The sequence below is a fragment of the Lagopus muta genome, chromosome 14 (assembly GCF_023343835.1).
Source record: "Lagopus muta isolate bLagMut1 chromosome 14, bLagMut1 primary, whole genome shotgun sequence".
NCBI lineage: Eukaryota > Metazoa > Chordata > Aves > Galliformes > Phasianidae > Lagopus > Lagopus muta.
Genome location: NC_064446.1, coordinates 13,257,976 through 13,272,004, shown reverse-complemented (window position 1 = coordinate 13,272,004; position 14,029 = coordinate 13,257,976). Strand labels below are relative to the sequence as shown.

Sequence of the window (14,029 nt, the reverse complement as noted above, 5' to 3'; positions counted from 1 at the left end):
TAACCAGTTCCAAACAAACAGCCGAGTTTGAAAAAAATATTCCTATAACGAAGCAGCAACAGAAGCTCCTAAGAAGTATGGCAAGCACTCGTTTTCAAGCACAAGAGGGTTTACTCTTGCAGCTTCTGCTGCCTAACTTCCATAATCCTGCTCCACACTGTGGGACAGATCTGTTATCTGGAGTACATCACAGCCTGCTGTAACACCTGCCCTGTGCGGGACACTAACTCAGCACCTGGAGTTGCTTTTGTCTACAGTCCTGACAGGAGCTCCTTAAGCTTTCTAACCACTGTTCTTCACCTACTTCTTGTCTACATGTACTCTTACAGAACCTTCCCATAGATAAAACATCAGCATTACTTTCTAGACATTCTGTGATTAAAATACTACTATATCCATACAGATACCCAGCTCCCCCCCTCAAAGAAATCCCAAAACACCACCCCCCATTTTAAGGTGCTCCACTTTAAGGTTTCTAAGAAACCAGAAAATGGGAATACTCTGAAGGCTTGCATACCTGCCAATGTGCTTGTGTTCCAATCCTGAACCACTCCTTCAGACTCCTTGACTGTGTGATTAAGATAAAATGCTGTATTTCAGAATAAGCAGAAGCTGAGCAAGATTAGCCAGCTTTATTAGTATCATTAAACATTAAGTTTCATGTAACGAGGACAGTCAGACTGTTCACACATACCCATTGCTCCCATCATCTGGCTGCCATAGGCACCACCAGTTCCTCCTGCTGTTGAGTTCAAGAAGAGCTCTACATATCTGTGTTCTGAAAGAAAAGAGAGTGCTTGACACCAAATTCACAGTCCCACCACAAGAAAGGCTGCAGAATGCTTGGCATCCCACTTCCAGGAGGTACAGCACAGAGCTGCGTATTACAGCAGTCCCACTTACGCATGTTTGCTTTGTCTTTGGACATGGCGGCCACCGCATCCTCGTGAGTAGCAAATTCAACATCTGCCTCTCCAGTCACTCTGCCATCTGGTCCGATTTCAATGTGTACTCGTACAGGGTTCAGAGGTGAGAAGAACTACATACAAAACACAAAGAGATTAAAATGCACCAATATAGCAGTTTGGTTTCACAGCAAGTCGTTCTCTGTGCAGGAACACTTGCTGAGCAGCAGCACGGTTACCACCCGCACCCACAACTGCAGCACCCCAGGGCTTCAGAAAGCAGCAGGTGTGAACTCACGTTGTAGATGTCGTTCTCCGTCGCTCTGTAGGGCAGACCTCTCATGTGGACACAGTGGCCAGTCGTGCTCTGGAAGGTGGACGTCCCGTCGCCGTATCTGTGGTCCGACATTCCTGCAGAGAAGAGAGTCCATTCTAGGTCTTTCAGATGTATTTAAGTTTCTGTTCTATATGTATTGAAGGTTAGTTACAATTCCTATTAGAGATAGCTTACCTCTCCCAAATCTATCAGAACCAAAACCATAGCCATCGTTATACCCATTGTAGTCATCATAACCTCCATAACCTGCAAGTAGATAGGACAACATGATCATTTCAACTGCAGGAATGTCCAATGCACACAAACACGCCGCACACAACGCGACCAGAAGTTCTGTTTCTTCCCGAAGAAATAAAGCCAGACCCGCATACAAACCAGACCTCAGCTCCAGGCGTTGCTGCCTCCCGACCTGCAGCTCGCCCTGGGCCTCACAAACTCACCTCCTCCGTAAGCACCGCGCCTCATCCTCTCCAAGCCACTTCCTCTACCAAGACTGTTATATCCGCGGGTGAGACCAGGCCTGTCGTAGGGACCTGGCCTCTGCATCGCCATCAGCTTGCGTGGAGGGTCGTAGTGAGTGCGCACCTCTGCCCGGCTGCTCTTGAAGATCTCAATGTACCTAAAAATTGTTGCCACAGGCAGTAGTCAGTCTCTCATTCCTTCCACAGAAGACCTTACAATTTCACAATACAGCAAGACATTCAGTCAGAGCCTTGAAACTGGCAGCGTATTTTAAGCCAGGTTTCTTTACATTATACAGGCAATGACATACTACGAAAAATAAAAAACCCTACGTTACTTTTAAATCAGTATCTTTTCAAGAAATTACAATTACTGAAGGGTTCATGTGCTCCTCATACCTCACAGTATCCCACCCTTAAGGGCGGGGGAGCAAGACTGAATCCCCACCCCCTCCCCCAAATTTAAAGTGTTAGTCAAGAAAATACAGGAGGGACGGACGTCCACTCAACTCAGCACTGTTTTGCTCATGTGGCAATACAAGTAGAGGGTTAAAAACCTGATCTCCACCACGATTTTAACCCATCAGGATGCTACAAAAAGCTCTGCATGTGCTAATGAACCCAGCCTATGCTTCAGTGATTCAGCGTAGGCAAGAAGTGCATGCTTCAATGAAAAATAGTCACAAGTAAAATAGAATAAAAACCCTTTGTGACAATTTCTTGAAAGCTATGCTTATCACATGGAAGATTAATACAGTAAGAAAATTCGTTACATTTCAATTTATAAAACAAGTTTAGAAATTATCACATTTTCTTATGGTAATAAGAGTACTGTGCGTGACTTTAGAGCTAGAGGTATAATTGGTGCTATTGGAGAAGTTAAAGCCATAGTCTCTCAACTTTGCCACTCTCAAGCTACTGGTTTTGCACTCCTCAGAACGACCACGTTTTCAAAGCACGCAAGCTGAGCCCAATTTCAATTTTCAGTCAGTGCAGACAGCCTGTGCCACGCTGCACGTCAGTCAGTGCCTTTAACTGATGACCAAGTTAGAGACCAAAATACTGTGTTTGTTTGGACACGAACATTTTCAGAAGAGAGAATATGGATTTAATTGGTTACCATAAGAAAAGCGACATATCCAACCAACCATCCATCCCCACCTGTGCCCTATTCTTTCCTTGTGTTTCTTTAGAGCCTTTTCAGCTATTTCCTGTGAAGCAAACTGCACGAAGGCCTCCCCCGTACTCCTCCCCTGGAAGTCCACCGGCAATGTTATCCCATTTGGCACGATTTCCAACCCTTCAACCCAAGGACAAATAACCCCAGTAGGGGGCAATATTAACATCACAAGCCCAGTCATGAGTTTTCTTATAGCTTTAAATACACCAGAAGTTCAGCATTTGTAAACGAATGGTATGTTGATTCTAGAACACTAGAGGAAAAAGCACGTAAACAGAAGAAATGTATCACCACATACCATTCTGTGTTCTTAATCCACCCTGCAGAGCACAGACAAGTTCTGAGCGTCAAAAATAACTCCTCAGAAAAGGCATCTGAGGCAGGGTGCATTAAGAAGGTTACACTGTACAAATCTTTTCAACTCTGCGAAAGTATTTGATTTTAAGATGAACTTTTCAACGTAACAGATTCAAACACATCAAGGTAAACAACTTCACAGAACTATTTAAGTCAGTCAAGTAAAATAATCACACAAATGTTAAGTTTCAGTGCTCAATTAAGAGAAATCATGAATTTCAAAAGTATTAGCTAACGAACACAAGAGGCACACTTCAGATACTAAGCACATTTAACAGTCTTTGAAGATTAAATAATTTAACCATAGCAAAGTTAAAATGTACATTTTGGAACTGCTAATTCAGAATACAGTAAAGCTTTCAGAACTCATAGCAGTATTTTGAATACTTTAAAAAAAAGACAAGAGGTTGAGTCATCTAAAGGCTGCTAATAACACAGTCTAGCCACGTGTAGCATTTACAGTTAGACAGTGGGTAATTACTACTGCAAAAACTGACACTTTTGATCATAAACAGCAGAACAGATTTCATTCTTAGTATTTACAACAGCATCCCATCGCTAATAAGAATATACACAACAGCTGCAAGAAAGTGAAAATTAGAGTCAGCAAGGCATTCTCTCCATCAGAAACGACTAAGCTATTCAACACCAAGGGAAGCAGGACGGGCACGGGAAAAGCTCTCCTTCAGCACAGTTCAGCTGGATGGCTTTGCTGTTGTTTGTTTTTACCTGGGGGATTTTTCAGTAGGAAATCCATATTTTTTTCTAAGAAATCAGTGGCAAAATGCACTGCCCTCCTCTACCTTCACAGAGGAAGCCAGAACCAGCACATGAACTAGCTAAGGCGGAGAGGAAATCTCTTTCCACTTGAATCGTTCATTTGTGCTTCAGAAAAACATTTCCTACTATCCCTCCTTGGAACACCACACCTATGGATCAGGACAGCTTCTGCAAGATACCCGAGTTATTTAGCAAATAAATACTTAAGAAATTATCTCATGAATCCAGATAATTAATTGGCAACTGCTTATTTGCTCTTAATGCAGATCAGCATGCTGCTGGAGGTATTACTGGGCAGCCAGGAGTGCATTTTTGTTTTGGGGGGGTGTTTCTTTTTTGGTTGCTGGTTTTGTTAGTCGTTTGTTGTTGTTTCTCCTTTTAGCATTAACCATTACTGCTACAGCTAGTACTTTTACCCCACATACCTGAAAAAAACTGTACAATTTCTTCTTTACTACAGCCAAATGGGAGTCCTCTAAGACGTACAAAACCATCATTAGCCGTATCAGGGCTGTTGGGACCAGTATGCTTCAGAACCCAATCCATTTCAACGTTGTTTGACTTGAAAACTGTAAAAGGCACTTAGAATTAATGCATTGAGGAACGCTCAGCTCTTTTTAAAGCCATTTGCCTTGAAACTAGTCAACTTATGATACAACAGAAGTCCATTTGTCCTTCCACATGCACTTTAGAGACGGAACAGATTACCAAAACCCACCAAAAACAAATACATCTAGTCAGTTACTAGACCAAATCAAACCTTCAACATATCTGTGTCCCATTGTTTCTCGGTCTTTTTTCAGTGCCAATTTCACATCCTCTTCTGATTCAAGTTCAGCAAATGCTTCTCCACTTGGTCTGCCCTCCCTTGTGTAGATGAAACGAATACCCAAAGCTCCATTCAGAATTTTGCAGTCTGAAAAACAGAAACAAGAAGCCCCATTAATTTAGTTGTTAGAAGAATGCGGTAGCTTTAAAAGCTTCAGATATTCCAAAAGGAAGCAAATAACTGAAGTTGTGTAAGATAACAGTGTTCCTGTTGAAATAGGGCATTTTTTTTTCTTTAATTGAGGGCCTAGCTAAAATCAACTTATTCTTCTGCTCAAGACTAAAGATTAACTTTACCTTTTTTTTAGAAAGATGTTTTGCTGCCTCAAGTCAAGTTAAATATGCCTTTGATCACAGCTGACAGACTTTCTAGTCAGCACAGATTGAGATAAGTAGTAACAATCAAATGGAGCATAATGAACAAAGTCAGGACCAGATCTAATGTATCAAATTCCTGAAATAGTCGGCTAGTTACAACAGTATCAAATACTACTTCAATTAAGCTTGCAGTAAGGAATTTTCATTCAAATAGAAGATTCTCTACCCTGGCGGCTCAAAAACAGCTATAAGTATTCCAGCAGCTCCCTTAGCTACATTTGTTCAGTTCCTGCTTGAGAAGCATGGCTTTCTACACTGCATCCTGGCTGGGGCTCTTGCTTCACGAACATTGCTGGCTACTGAAGTACCCTGAACTTCCTTCACACACCAGCTGCAGCGCACCTAGAGAAACCCCAAAGAATGCCAGCCCCCTAAAGCCTGACTTGTTTCACTTACCAGAGAAAAACCTCTGCACCTCCTCCGTGGAGCAGGACCAGGGCAGCCCCCTCACTTTCACCACGTATCCCTCGCTGCTCTCCGTGTTCAGCATCACATTGGAGGTCAGGTTTGGCTCCGCCTCGGTCTCAGTGGTGGCTGCACAAGACCAAAGCAGTCTTTTTGAGCCGCTGCAAAGCATGGCCGCCACCACCCGCACCCCTCAGAGCGCCCGGCGGACCCCCGGCCCGGCCCAGCCCTCCCCCTCAAGCCTCCTCTACCTCGGACCGCTGCCCACCTCACACACACAGAGCCGCTCCCGCCCACCTGCCCGCGCCCAGCCCCCATCCCCGCACGCACACATGGTGGGGCTCCGCGGTGGTTCTAGGGCTCCGAGCCTGATCCGCTGTCCGGAGAGCGCCTAGTCCCAGTCAGGCGGCAGCAAGCGGGCGAGCCTGTGGCGAGAGCGCGCTAGGAAATGGCGGCGGGTACTCCCGCTTCCGCTGGGCCGGGCCTTCCGCCGCACAAAGAACCCCGACCCCACGCACCGCCCGGGCGGGCCCGACGTCCGGCAGCCCCCACCGACGCTTGCCGCACTCCTTCCCGGCTCAGAGCCCGGAGCTCGGCGGGAGCCCGACGTGTGGCCACCGGAACGGGCCGCGCCGCTCGCCGCAACCTCGGCGTGGCTGGGACGGCGCGCACGCGCCCCGCGCCGCCAATCGGGGAGCCTCTCGGCCCCCCCCCCCGCCTGCGCATGCTCTGTAGCGCCGCCACGCTCGGCCGCCCCGGGACACAAACCCCCTACGCAGACGTTCCCCGCGCCGCTCCCGCCAAGTTGCGCATGCGTCCTCGCTAATCTACGCTCCCCCTCCCGCCTCCCTTCTCCCCCTCCCCCACGGTTTGTGCGCATGCGTTGCCTGCCTGCTGCGCTGAACAAAGCCAAGGCGCTCGCTCCCGCGCAGAGCGCGGGCCGGGCCTGCGCGCACGCGCCTCTGAGCGCCACTCTCCACACTGCGCATGCCCCGCGGGCCGCGGGCCCCCCCCCCCCCCCTCGGCCTCCCGCCGGGCCGCACCGCCGCCACCCGACCCCCTCCGACACGGCGTGTGGAGAGCTCTGACCGAGCGGGGGTGTGCGGGAACCGGCACTTACCAGCTTCAAAGGCTGACGCTACACCACGTGAAACAATCTGCTCGCTTCGGTCACTGAAGCCTGGTGTGTTTGTAGGAGATGGGGAAAGAAGAGACACGGGTCACAATTATCATAACGTAAAGGAAAATATCCATCCCTCCCATCTCCTCCAAACACACTGGCCCTAGCTAGTTCCGCCCTGCACCTCTCTGTCGGAGACAACAGAGTAACCGGCGCCAACAGCAGCCCCTCACACGGCACGTGCCGCGTCCAACCGCGCGCCCACAGAACCCAATCCGGTAGCCGCGTGGGGAGCGGGGCACGTACACCGATACGGAGCCGCCAGCACGGGGAACTTGCTAAGGGTGATGCAAATTAGAGCGGGAAATAAAGGGGAGGGGCAGGCAGCGCAGAGCCCGCCCAGCGCTCGGCGGGAGCCTTAAAGCGGGCCGCAGCCGCAGCGCCACTCCCGCCATGTCCACTCCCGCCAAAAGGAGCCGCCGCGGCCCCGCCGCCGAGCTGGACTCCAGCTTCCAGAAGCGCTTCAGGAAGATCTCCATCGAGGGCAATATCGGTGAGCGGGGCGGGGGGGGTGTTTGTGTGGGAGCGCCTTTTCCCCATCCCAGCGGGAGAAGGAACAGCGGCGAGGGGGAATGGGTTAATGGCAAAGAGCCGGACTGCGCTGGAGGAGCCGTGCTGTGAAGCACCGGCGGGTGAGCCCCGCTGCATCTGTGCGCCGCTCAGAAGCGGCACCACCACCAGAGGCGGAGGCACTGCGTTCCACCATCCGCAGCCGCCGGCCGTCCAGGACGGATGCATTCCGTCCCTGTTATGTACTTCAGCGGTGCCGCCGGGCGCTATAACAACACGGCTTCTCTCGGCGCGGCCGCATCCACCTGGAAGCAGCTGCGAGCCTCCACCCGTTACCGCGCTCGGGAGTTCCCGCCCGCAAGCGGCGCTGCACACCAGCGCTCAGCCGCCGCCAGCTGGCCGTTTAATCGCGCATGCGCGCGGCTTTCTCTCCCCCCCTCCTCCGGCCCAGCACCGCGCAGGCGCAGCAGCCCCGCTCTGCCCCGTCAGCCCGCCAACAACGCGGCACTGCCTGCTCCTAAAATGGCGGCGCGGGCGGCCCCACGAGGGCCCCGCTACCAACTTATCGCCCGGACCCAGCCCCGGCGCTGCAGATTAGCGCCTTTTTCTCAGAACGTACCCGAGCCTGCGCCTGGCCCTGCTCCGAGCAGCTGCCAAGATGCGATGGCAGGGCCGTGCACACGCAGCTCTGCATGCCCAGCACTGCACAAACGCAGCCTGCGGTCTCTCAAGAAAGCTCACAGCTGCCACTATCCTATCCGCCACAACAGCCCAGTTCACACTTACACTCTGCATTTTACGAATCTTTTGCAGCAGCCGGAAAGTCTACACTTGTCAGGCTGCTGGAGAAGCACAGCAATGAGTGGGAGGTGATCCCCGAGCCCATCGCCAAGTGGTGCAACATCCAGACCAGCGAGGATGAGTGCGAGGTGGGTGTGCTGTGCGGGGGGGCCCAAGGAAAGGTGGGCATGGGAGGAAAACTGAAGTCATTCACCAAGGAAATCGTGCCAAAATTAACCTGTACTTAGTTTCTAGAGATGCTGTTTCCTCCCAAGACCATTCAGTCTTTCCCACTGTGCTTTTCTTAAGAGACATTAAGGAAGGAATAAAAGCCTATGAAAGTCTTCTCTCTTCTCCCCTAGGAACTTTCAACTTCTCAGAAAAGTGGAGGAAACCTACTTCAAATGCTGTACGATAAACCTACAAGATGGGCTTATACTTTTCAGACTTATGCCTGCTTGAGCCGAGTAAGGGCACAACTGAAACCCATCTCAGCCAAGCTGCATGAAGCAGAACATCCAGTGCAATTTTTTGAGAGATCTGTGTACAGTGACAGGTAATGATCCAATGCAACAAGAGCTCAGAGTAACAGCTTCAACACTTTAACTATTATCTGTAAGAAGCAGTTTTAACCAACAGGCACGAGTTCAATGATGTAGGGAGCATTGCAGATGTAGGTCTATGTCATTGATGTTCTCAGTACTGATTCTGATGGGAAGCACTTACAAAGTTCACTTAGGTTATTCCTACCATGACACTAGTGTCTTTCATTGCAGGTATGTGTTTGCTTCTAACCTGTTTGAATCTGGAAACATCAATGAAACAGAGTGGGCTATCTATCAGGACTGGCACACATGGCTTTTAAATCAGTTTCAATCTGAAATAGAACTGGATGGGATGATCTACCTAAGGACCACACCTCAGGTATGCTGAAGTATATATGTATGACATATTGCAGTGACTTCACACACTAACACACTGAACCAGCATTTTCTTCTCCAAAAGTAACAGGAAGCCTTCAGTAAACTCAGATTTGCTTTAGAGACCATATTAAACATATCCTTTCTGAAGCCTACAAAACACTGTTTTTGCTATTATCTCCTAGTCACTAAGCAGCCAAAGCTCATTTTAAAGCTGTACTTCAACAACAGCATATGGGAAGGAGAGAATCTTTCAGTAAGAACTGTTGACTTTTGACTCACCCAAGCATTCAAATTAATGCTCACTGATGCCCAATGCTTTTGAAACCTTTGTAATTTTTCATGTCACACATTAATGGTTCTGATTTAATGACTACTTTAATACATTAACATTCAGGCTTGCAATTTTTCAGAAATGCATGGAAAGGCTACAGAAGAGGGGAAGAAAAGAGGAGGAAGGAATTGACCTCGAGTACTTGGAAAACCTCCACTATAAACATGAGACGTGGCTGTATGAAAGAAGTATGAGGTAGGAGCCTGTTTCCCCTGGACCACTACTGTGGGCAAAATTGCTTAAATAACCTGTTGCCATGAGGAACCAGACAACTACCAGCTAATTCTCATTTCAACTTATAAGCAAGTTTTTACTATCAATCAGAAGGTAGAAAAAAGCCTGAGATCCATCTCTAGTTTTACTCGGGCATGGTTGGAATGACTTAAGCATTAGCTTCAACTGAAAAGCTATGCTAGTTGTGATTTTTCTCCAGCAATTCCTTAAGTTTAGAACTGGAAGTACATAGAAATAGGGCAGTTGAAATTGGACTCAGTGGCTAATTCCTTACTAAGCAACTTCCAATGTAAGCGAAGGTAAAGTCCTGATTACCTTTAAACTTGGGTGACTGTGTCTCAGCAAGGTTTAAATATTAACCCTAGCTTCAAAACAAGCAATTATCAGAAAGGCTTCTGGCAGTCCCTTGTATGAAGGAAACATGCCAGTGACTAAGCTATCTCTGCACGTCCTTTTTCCCCCCCCCAGACTCTTACTGAGTCATACTTATCAGCTTTCCCCACATAAGAATTAGCTGGACATAAATGCTAACTTCAGGTTTTCCCTATAAGAACCTGAAGTAGTCTACTGAATGCAAAACAAGAGGTTAAACATTTATTACTGACTGCAGCAGTAATAAATGACATCAGCATATTAAGTCCATTGCAACAACAGAAAAAAAAATCATAGAAGAGTTCAGGATATTCCTGGTAGGCAAGCGTGACTTTTCAGCTGAAATAAACAAAACTACTTCCAGATGGTGTACTAACAGATGCAAAACAATTCCAAGAAAAGTACGTTAAGCTGAACAGGCACATCTGCTTTTACTAAGTCTAGAATTCATGTAGGATGACCCAAGAGTTCAGGAGACAAGAATGTATTGCAGTGTTGTGGAATTATAACATTTACATTGTGTACTCATTCCAAACCCATGAGCAAACATTTCCTGTATTTTTAATACAAGTTAGAATGCTGTTCAGCCCCCTTTACTGCATTTTGGAAGTTGTTTTCAAGCATGGACAGTTCTCTTAAATCACGAATTTTCTAAGTGACATCTAGTTGCACAGCCACTGCTCTCAGGCCGCAGCTGAAACTGTCTTGCTCATCTCCTAGCAACTTTAAACACCAGTCTTAGAACCTCTTAGAGGTCATTCCCAAAAGGAAGCTTTAAAACTTCATCTTGGTAAATGGATTAGCAGCTAACTACAAAGGCGGTGGGGGACTCACAGGGCAAGAGGTACTTCAGAGGAAAATATTCACTCCCTCTTATAAAAATTGGATTCCTGATAGTTGGCTCCACAGCAAAAAGAATGAGGTAGAGAAGCATAAAGAATGTTTTTCCTCTTCCTACCAAGAGCCAGTCCTATGAAATGTACATTACAGTGATGCAGTGCAGTGAGTGATTAAGGACAGGGCTTTATACCAAAGTCATCAACATCCCAGGTGTACGTGGTAATCTGAGATGCCTTGGAAAGCAATTAGAACACCGTGTGAGTAAAGCTTTATATAAAGTAATTTGTAAAGCTATGTTCATCTTTTAACAGAGTTGATTTTGAGAACCTTAAGGAGATTCCTATTCTTGTTTTGGATGTCAATGAAGATTTTAAAAATGATAAAATTAAACAGGAGTACCTGATTGATGAGGTAAGTATTACATGTTTTCTCCTGCAGTAACAATTGGAAGTTATTGAATTTTATGACTTTTAATGTATTACCTTAAAAACTCAAAATACAGAATTATGTAGTAGTAATCTGGGGCTTCTACAATTGGCCCTCTTCATCACATGGATGAGGAAGATGCATTTAATTTTCCTCTACAAAACCATTTAATCCCTTACTTGAAGCAGTTCAAGGGAGAAATGACTATTTTTTAAAGAGGGCAGTTGTGGAGGCCAGTCAGACTGACTGCTCCCTGCCAAGTCTGCACTGCCACACCATTCATTAAATAGTTGACACAGCGGTAGCGTGCAATTCATGCCATCCATGATGCCTTTAGAAAACTCCTAGTCAGATCAGAGCTACTTGTGCGCCTTCAAATATCAAGGGTGTCCACGGACAGCACAACATATCTGAGAAACAAAGATGTGTGCAGGTCTGTGTGCGCGATGTGACACTTTAAGTAGAAACACAGAAATCCAACAGCCATCAGAAGAAACACTGAGTTCACCAGACAAAATGGTGTTTGCTAGTTCTGAGGAAAGACAAGATCAGGGAATAAATGCCCCAAAGCACTCTGCTGTAGCTAACTACTGTGTACCCAGTCCACCGCAAAAGAAATCCTAGGAACTACTTTTCCGTCTTGTTCTGGTCACCAATGCTAAAGATGAATGTTTGAATCTAAAATCTAAATCTATGCTTGGGTGCATAATGTTCAGTCAACGTAACATGGTGGTGTTTGCTATGAATTTGCATCTTCCACTATGGAAAACACAGCAGAGCTTGGCTCAATTTTCAGACAATCCCCTTTTTCCTAAGGAAGAGCTACTTAGTGAAGGCATATCCATCTTTCTTTAATGGAACAATATACTGTAAAGCTACCTTCCCTATCTTTCTAATGAATTATTTAAGTTACTCAAGTCTACCTAGTACTAATTATAGCAAAAGGCATTTCAGATCACGAATTATATGTAGATGAGTTGTATGTAGAAGCAAAACAGCACTGGAGACCAGCATACAGGAGTACAGTAACACCTCCTTTGTTCCTTCAGAAAAGGGAGAAACTTCTGGTGTTCTGCCATTTCTTTTTAAAACATGTTAAACATACGCTTTTGTTTCCACAGATCAAATCTTTCCTGACTTCTTAAGAAGAATTAAGACATACATGAAATGCTTGGAACTCAAGAGTTAAACCAAACAGTCACGTGGTCTTCAACATTCTAGCTAAACTAGATGTACTGTCAGTATAACTTATAAACCTCAGAAAAGTAGTTTTGTTCGTTTGAACTGTGTTTTTTTAGATAGACTTTACTGTGTATTTTAAAGAAAAATACAGAGTGCCTTGATAATGTATTTCATTTTGTGTGTATTCTCTACTCTTTAATAAACATTTTTAAAATAACACAGGCTGGTAGCTGGCTCCAAGCACAGAGGAGTTAAGTGGTTATCAGCAACTGACAACCGGTAAATATAGATACCAGGCGCCGGGGAGGGTTGTTTTGCAATAATTGGCATAGTTCACCATTTTAAGATCAGACTGTTATGGCGTCCTGAGCCTTTCCTTTCAACTTCTGCTTCATTAAATGGCTGTTTTCAAGGGATTTACACTACTTAAGGTCAGGCATTACTGCAGCCAGAAGGATTACACCTGGAACAAACTCTCATTTAAGGGTGCCTCGTTTACGATCTCCCCCATCACCGGAATTCCCCTTCCCCCACTCCTCCCCCCCTTACCACAAGGCCAGCAGGGTGCGGGGGGGAGCCGTCGGCAGGACAACAAACGCGCAGCAACCCGCCCGCCCGCGGCACCGCTCTCTCCCCGCCCCCCCCCCCCCCCCCCCCTCAAACCTTCCTCCCCGTTCCAAAGCCGCCCAGCCGGACGCCTCAACCCGTAACCCCCACCCGGAGCTCAACGACCGCCACGACGCACGCGGCGCGGGGGGAGAAGAGAGGAGGAAGCGGGAAGGGGGGAGCGGCACACGCGGCCGCGCCGGGCCCTCAGCGCCATACGCGCCCCGCCGCCCGCAGGCGCCAACACGAGGGGGGGCCGCACGGCGCCGGGGGCCTCGGGTCGCCCCTCCCCCACCCGCCGCCCCACCCCCACCGGTTTCTCCTCACGCGACGCCGCTCTAGGCCGCTACCCGCCGCCACACGGCCTTACCCAAGCCGGGGATCTCGCCCTCGGTCTCCTCGGTGTGACAGGGGTCCATCTCGGCCGCGCCTTTCTGGACAGGGCCCAGGAGAAGACAAAAGCTTGACGGGGCGCTCGAGCGCTGCACAGACGGAGACAAAAGCTCAGCGAACACCGAAAAGAGGCTTCGGCGAAGGCGGATCGCAACCTTCCGACCTCTTGTTCCCTATTCCCGCAGGGATGAAGCCCGATGAAACCGCCGGCCCTCCAAGGCCCGACCCGCCTGCTCGCTCCTGCGCAGCGCCGTTCCGCTCCTATAAATAGCCGCCGGCCGCGCTGCGCTGCGCGCTGACGTCACGCGCCGCCCGCCCCCACCCCTTCGCCGGCCGCCGGCCAATGGCAGAGCGACAAGTTAAAACCGACCAATCACGTCCCGCTCGCTACAGGGGGGGGGAGAAGATGGAGGAAAGGGGGAGAGAGGTGCAGGGATGATCTCTTAATGGCTCCCCTGGCTGTTGGGGGGCTGTGGCCGCTCGCGCGCTCCGGCCCTACGCTTCGCCTTACGGATCTGGGCAGTCGGGGGGCGCTCAGCCCCGCGCACCCGTTTCGCCGCCGCCGTCCGCCCGCAGACCTAAGATGGCGGCCGCTTTGTCCCCGCCGCCCGCCTCGCACCA

General features: G+C 48.3%; 2 protein-coding genes across 16 annotated transcripts in view; one reads left to right on the top strand and one right to left on the bottom strand.

Annotated features, from left to right (window-relative positions):
- Positions 1 to 14,029, bottom strand: part of HNRNPH1 (heterogeneous nuclear ribonucleoprotein H1) — a 15,426-nt gene extending 1,397 nt beyond the window's left edge. The window contains exons 1-13 of one of the 12 annotated variants that reach the window (XM_048960201.1): positions 13,920 to 14,029; positions 13,386 to 13,497; positions 6,752 to 6,811; positions 5,623 to 5,760; positions 4,781 to 4,936; positions 4,446 to 4,589; positions 2,865 to 3,003; positions 1,683 to 1,861; positions 1,417 to 1,488; positions 1,204 to 1,343; positions 904 to 1,039; positions 695 to 778; positions 518 to 589 (exon numbers count right to left, since the gene is read on the bottom strand). In XM_048960201.1, coding sequence (XP_048816158.1) covers positions 518 to 589; positions 695 to 778; positions 904 to 1,039; positions 1,204 to 1,343; positions 1,417 to 1,488; positions 1,683 to 1,861; positions 2,865 to 3,003; positions 4,446 to 4,589; positions 4,781 to 4,936; positions 5,623 to 5,760; positions 6,752 to 6,811; positions 13,386 to 13,434 — 1,369 coding nt within the window. In that variant the 5' untranslated portion in view covers positions 13,435 to 13,497; positions 13,920 to 14,029. Of the gene's footprint in view, positions 1 to 517; positions 613 to 694; positions 779 to 903; positions 1,040 to 1,203; positions 1,344 to 1,416; positions 1,489 to 1,682; positions 1,862 to 2,864; positions 3,004 to 4,445; positions 4,590 to 4,780; positions 4,937 to 5,622; positions 5,761 to 5,961; positions 6,349 to 6,751; positions 6,812 to 13,385; positions 13,701 to 13,919 lie in introns of those variants that run through there. The other 11 variants (XM_048960200.1, XR_007379757.1, XM_048960202.1 and 8 more) reach the window with 11 other exon arrangements.
- Positions 6,818 to 12,626, top strand: LOC125700045 (deoxycytidine kinase 2). 4 transcript variants are annotated; one of them, XM_048960241.1, is made up of 7 exons: positions 6,819 to 7,304; positions 8,135 to 8,250; positions 8,464 to 8,657; positions 8,878 to 9,025; positions 9,435 to 9,550; positions 11,113 to 11,212; positions 12,349 to 12,626. In XM_048960241.1, the coding sequence occupies exons 1-7, from the start codon at positions 7,205 to 7,207 to the stop codon at positions 12,370 to 12,372; spliced, it is 798 nt and encodes a 265-aa protein (XP_048816198.1). In that variant the 5' UTR covers positions 6,819 to 7,204; the 3' UTR covers positions 12,373 to 12,626. The 4 variants fall into 4 exon arrangements, with proteins under 4 accessions (XP_048816197.1, XP_048816198.1, XP_048816196.1 ...); XM_048960240.1 differs by having other exon boundaries at positions 6,818 to 7,304; positions 11,113 to 12,626; XM_048960239.1 differs by lacking the exon at positions 6,819 to 7,304 and having other exon boundaries at positions 7,311 to 8,250.

Bases quoted from the DNA above. Each gene is read 5' to 3' on its own strand.
- LOC125700045 (XM_048960238.1), top strand. From the start codon at position 8,014: ATGCCCAGCACTGCACAAACGCAGCCTGCGGTCTCTCAAGAAAGCTCA. The intron at 8,658-8,877 runs GTAATGATCCAA...CTTTCATTGCAG, and splicing joins AGATCTGTGTACAGTGACAG to GTATGTGTTTGCTTCTAACC. The intron at 9,026-9,434 runs GTATGCTGAAGT...GCAATTTTTCAG, and splicing joins ACCTAAGGACCACACCTCAG to AAATGCATGGAAAGGCTACA.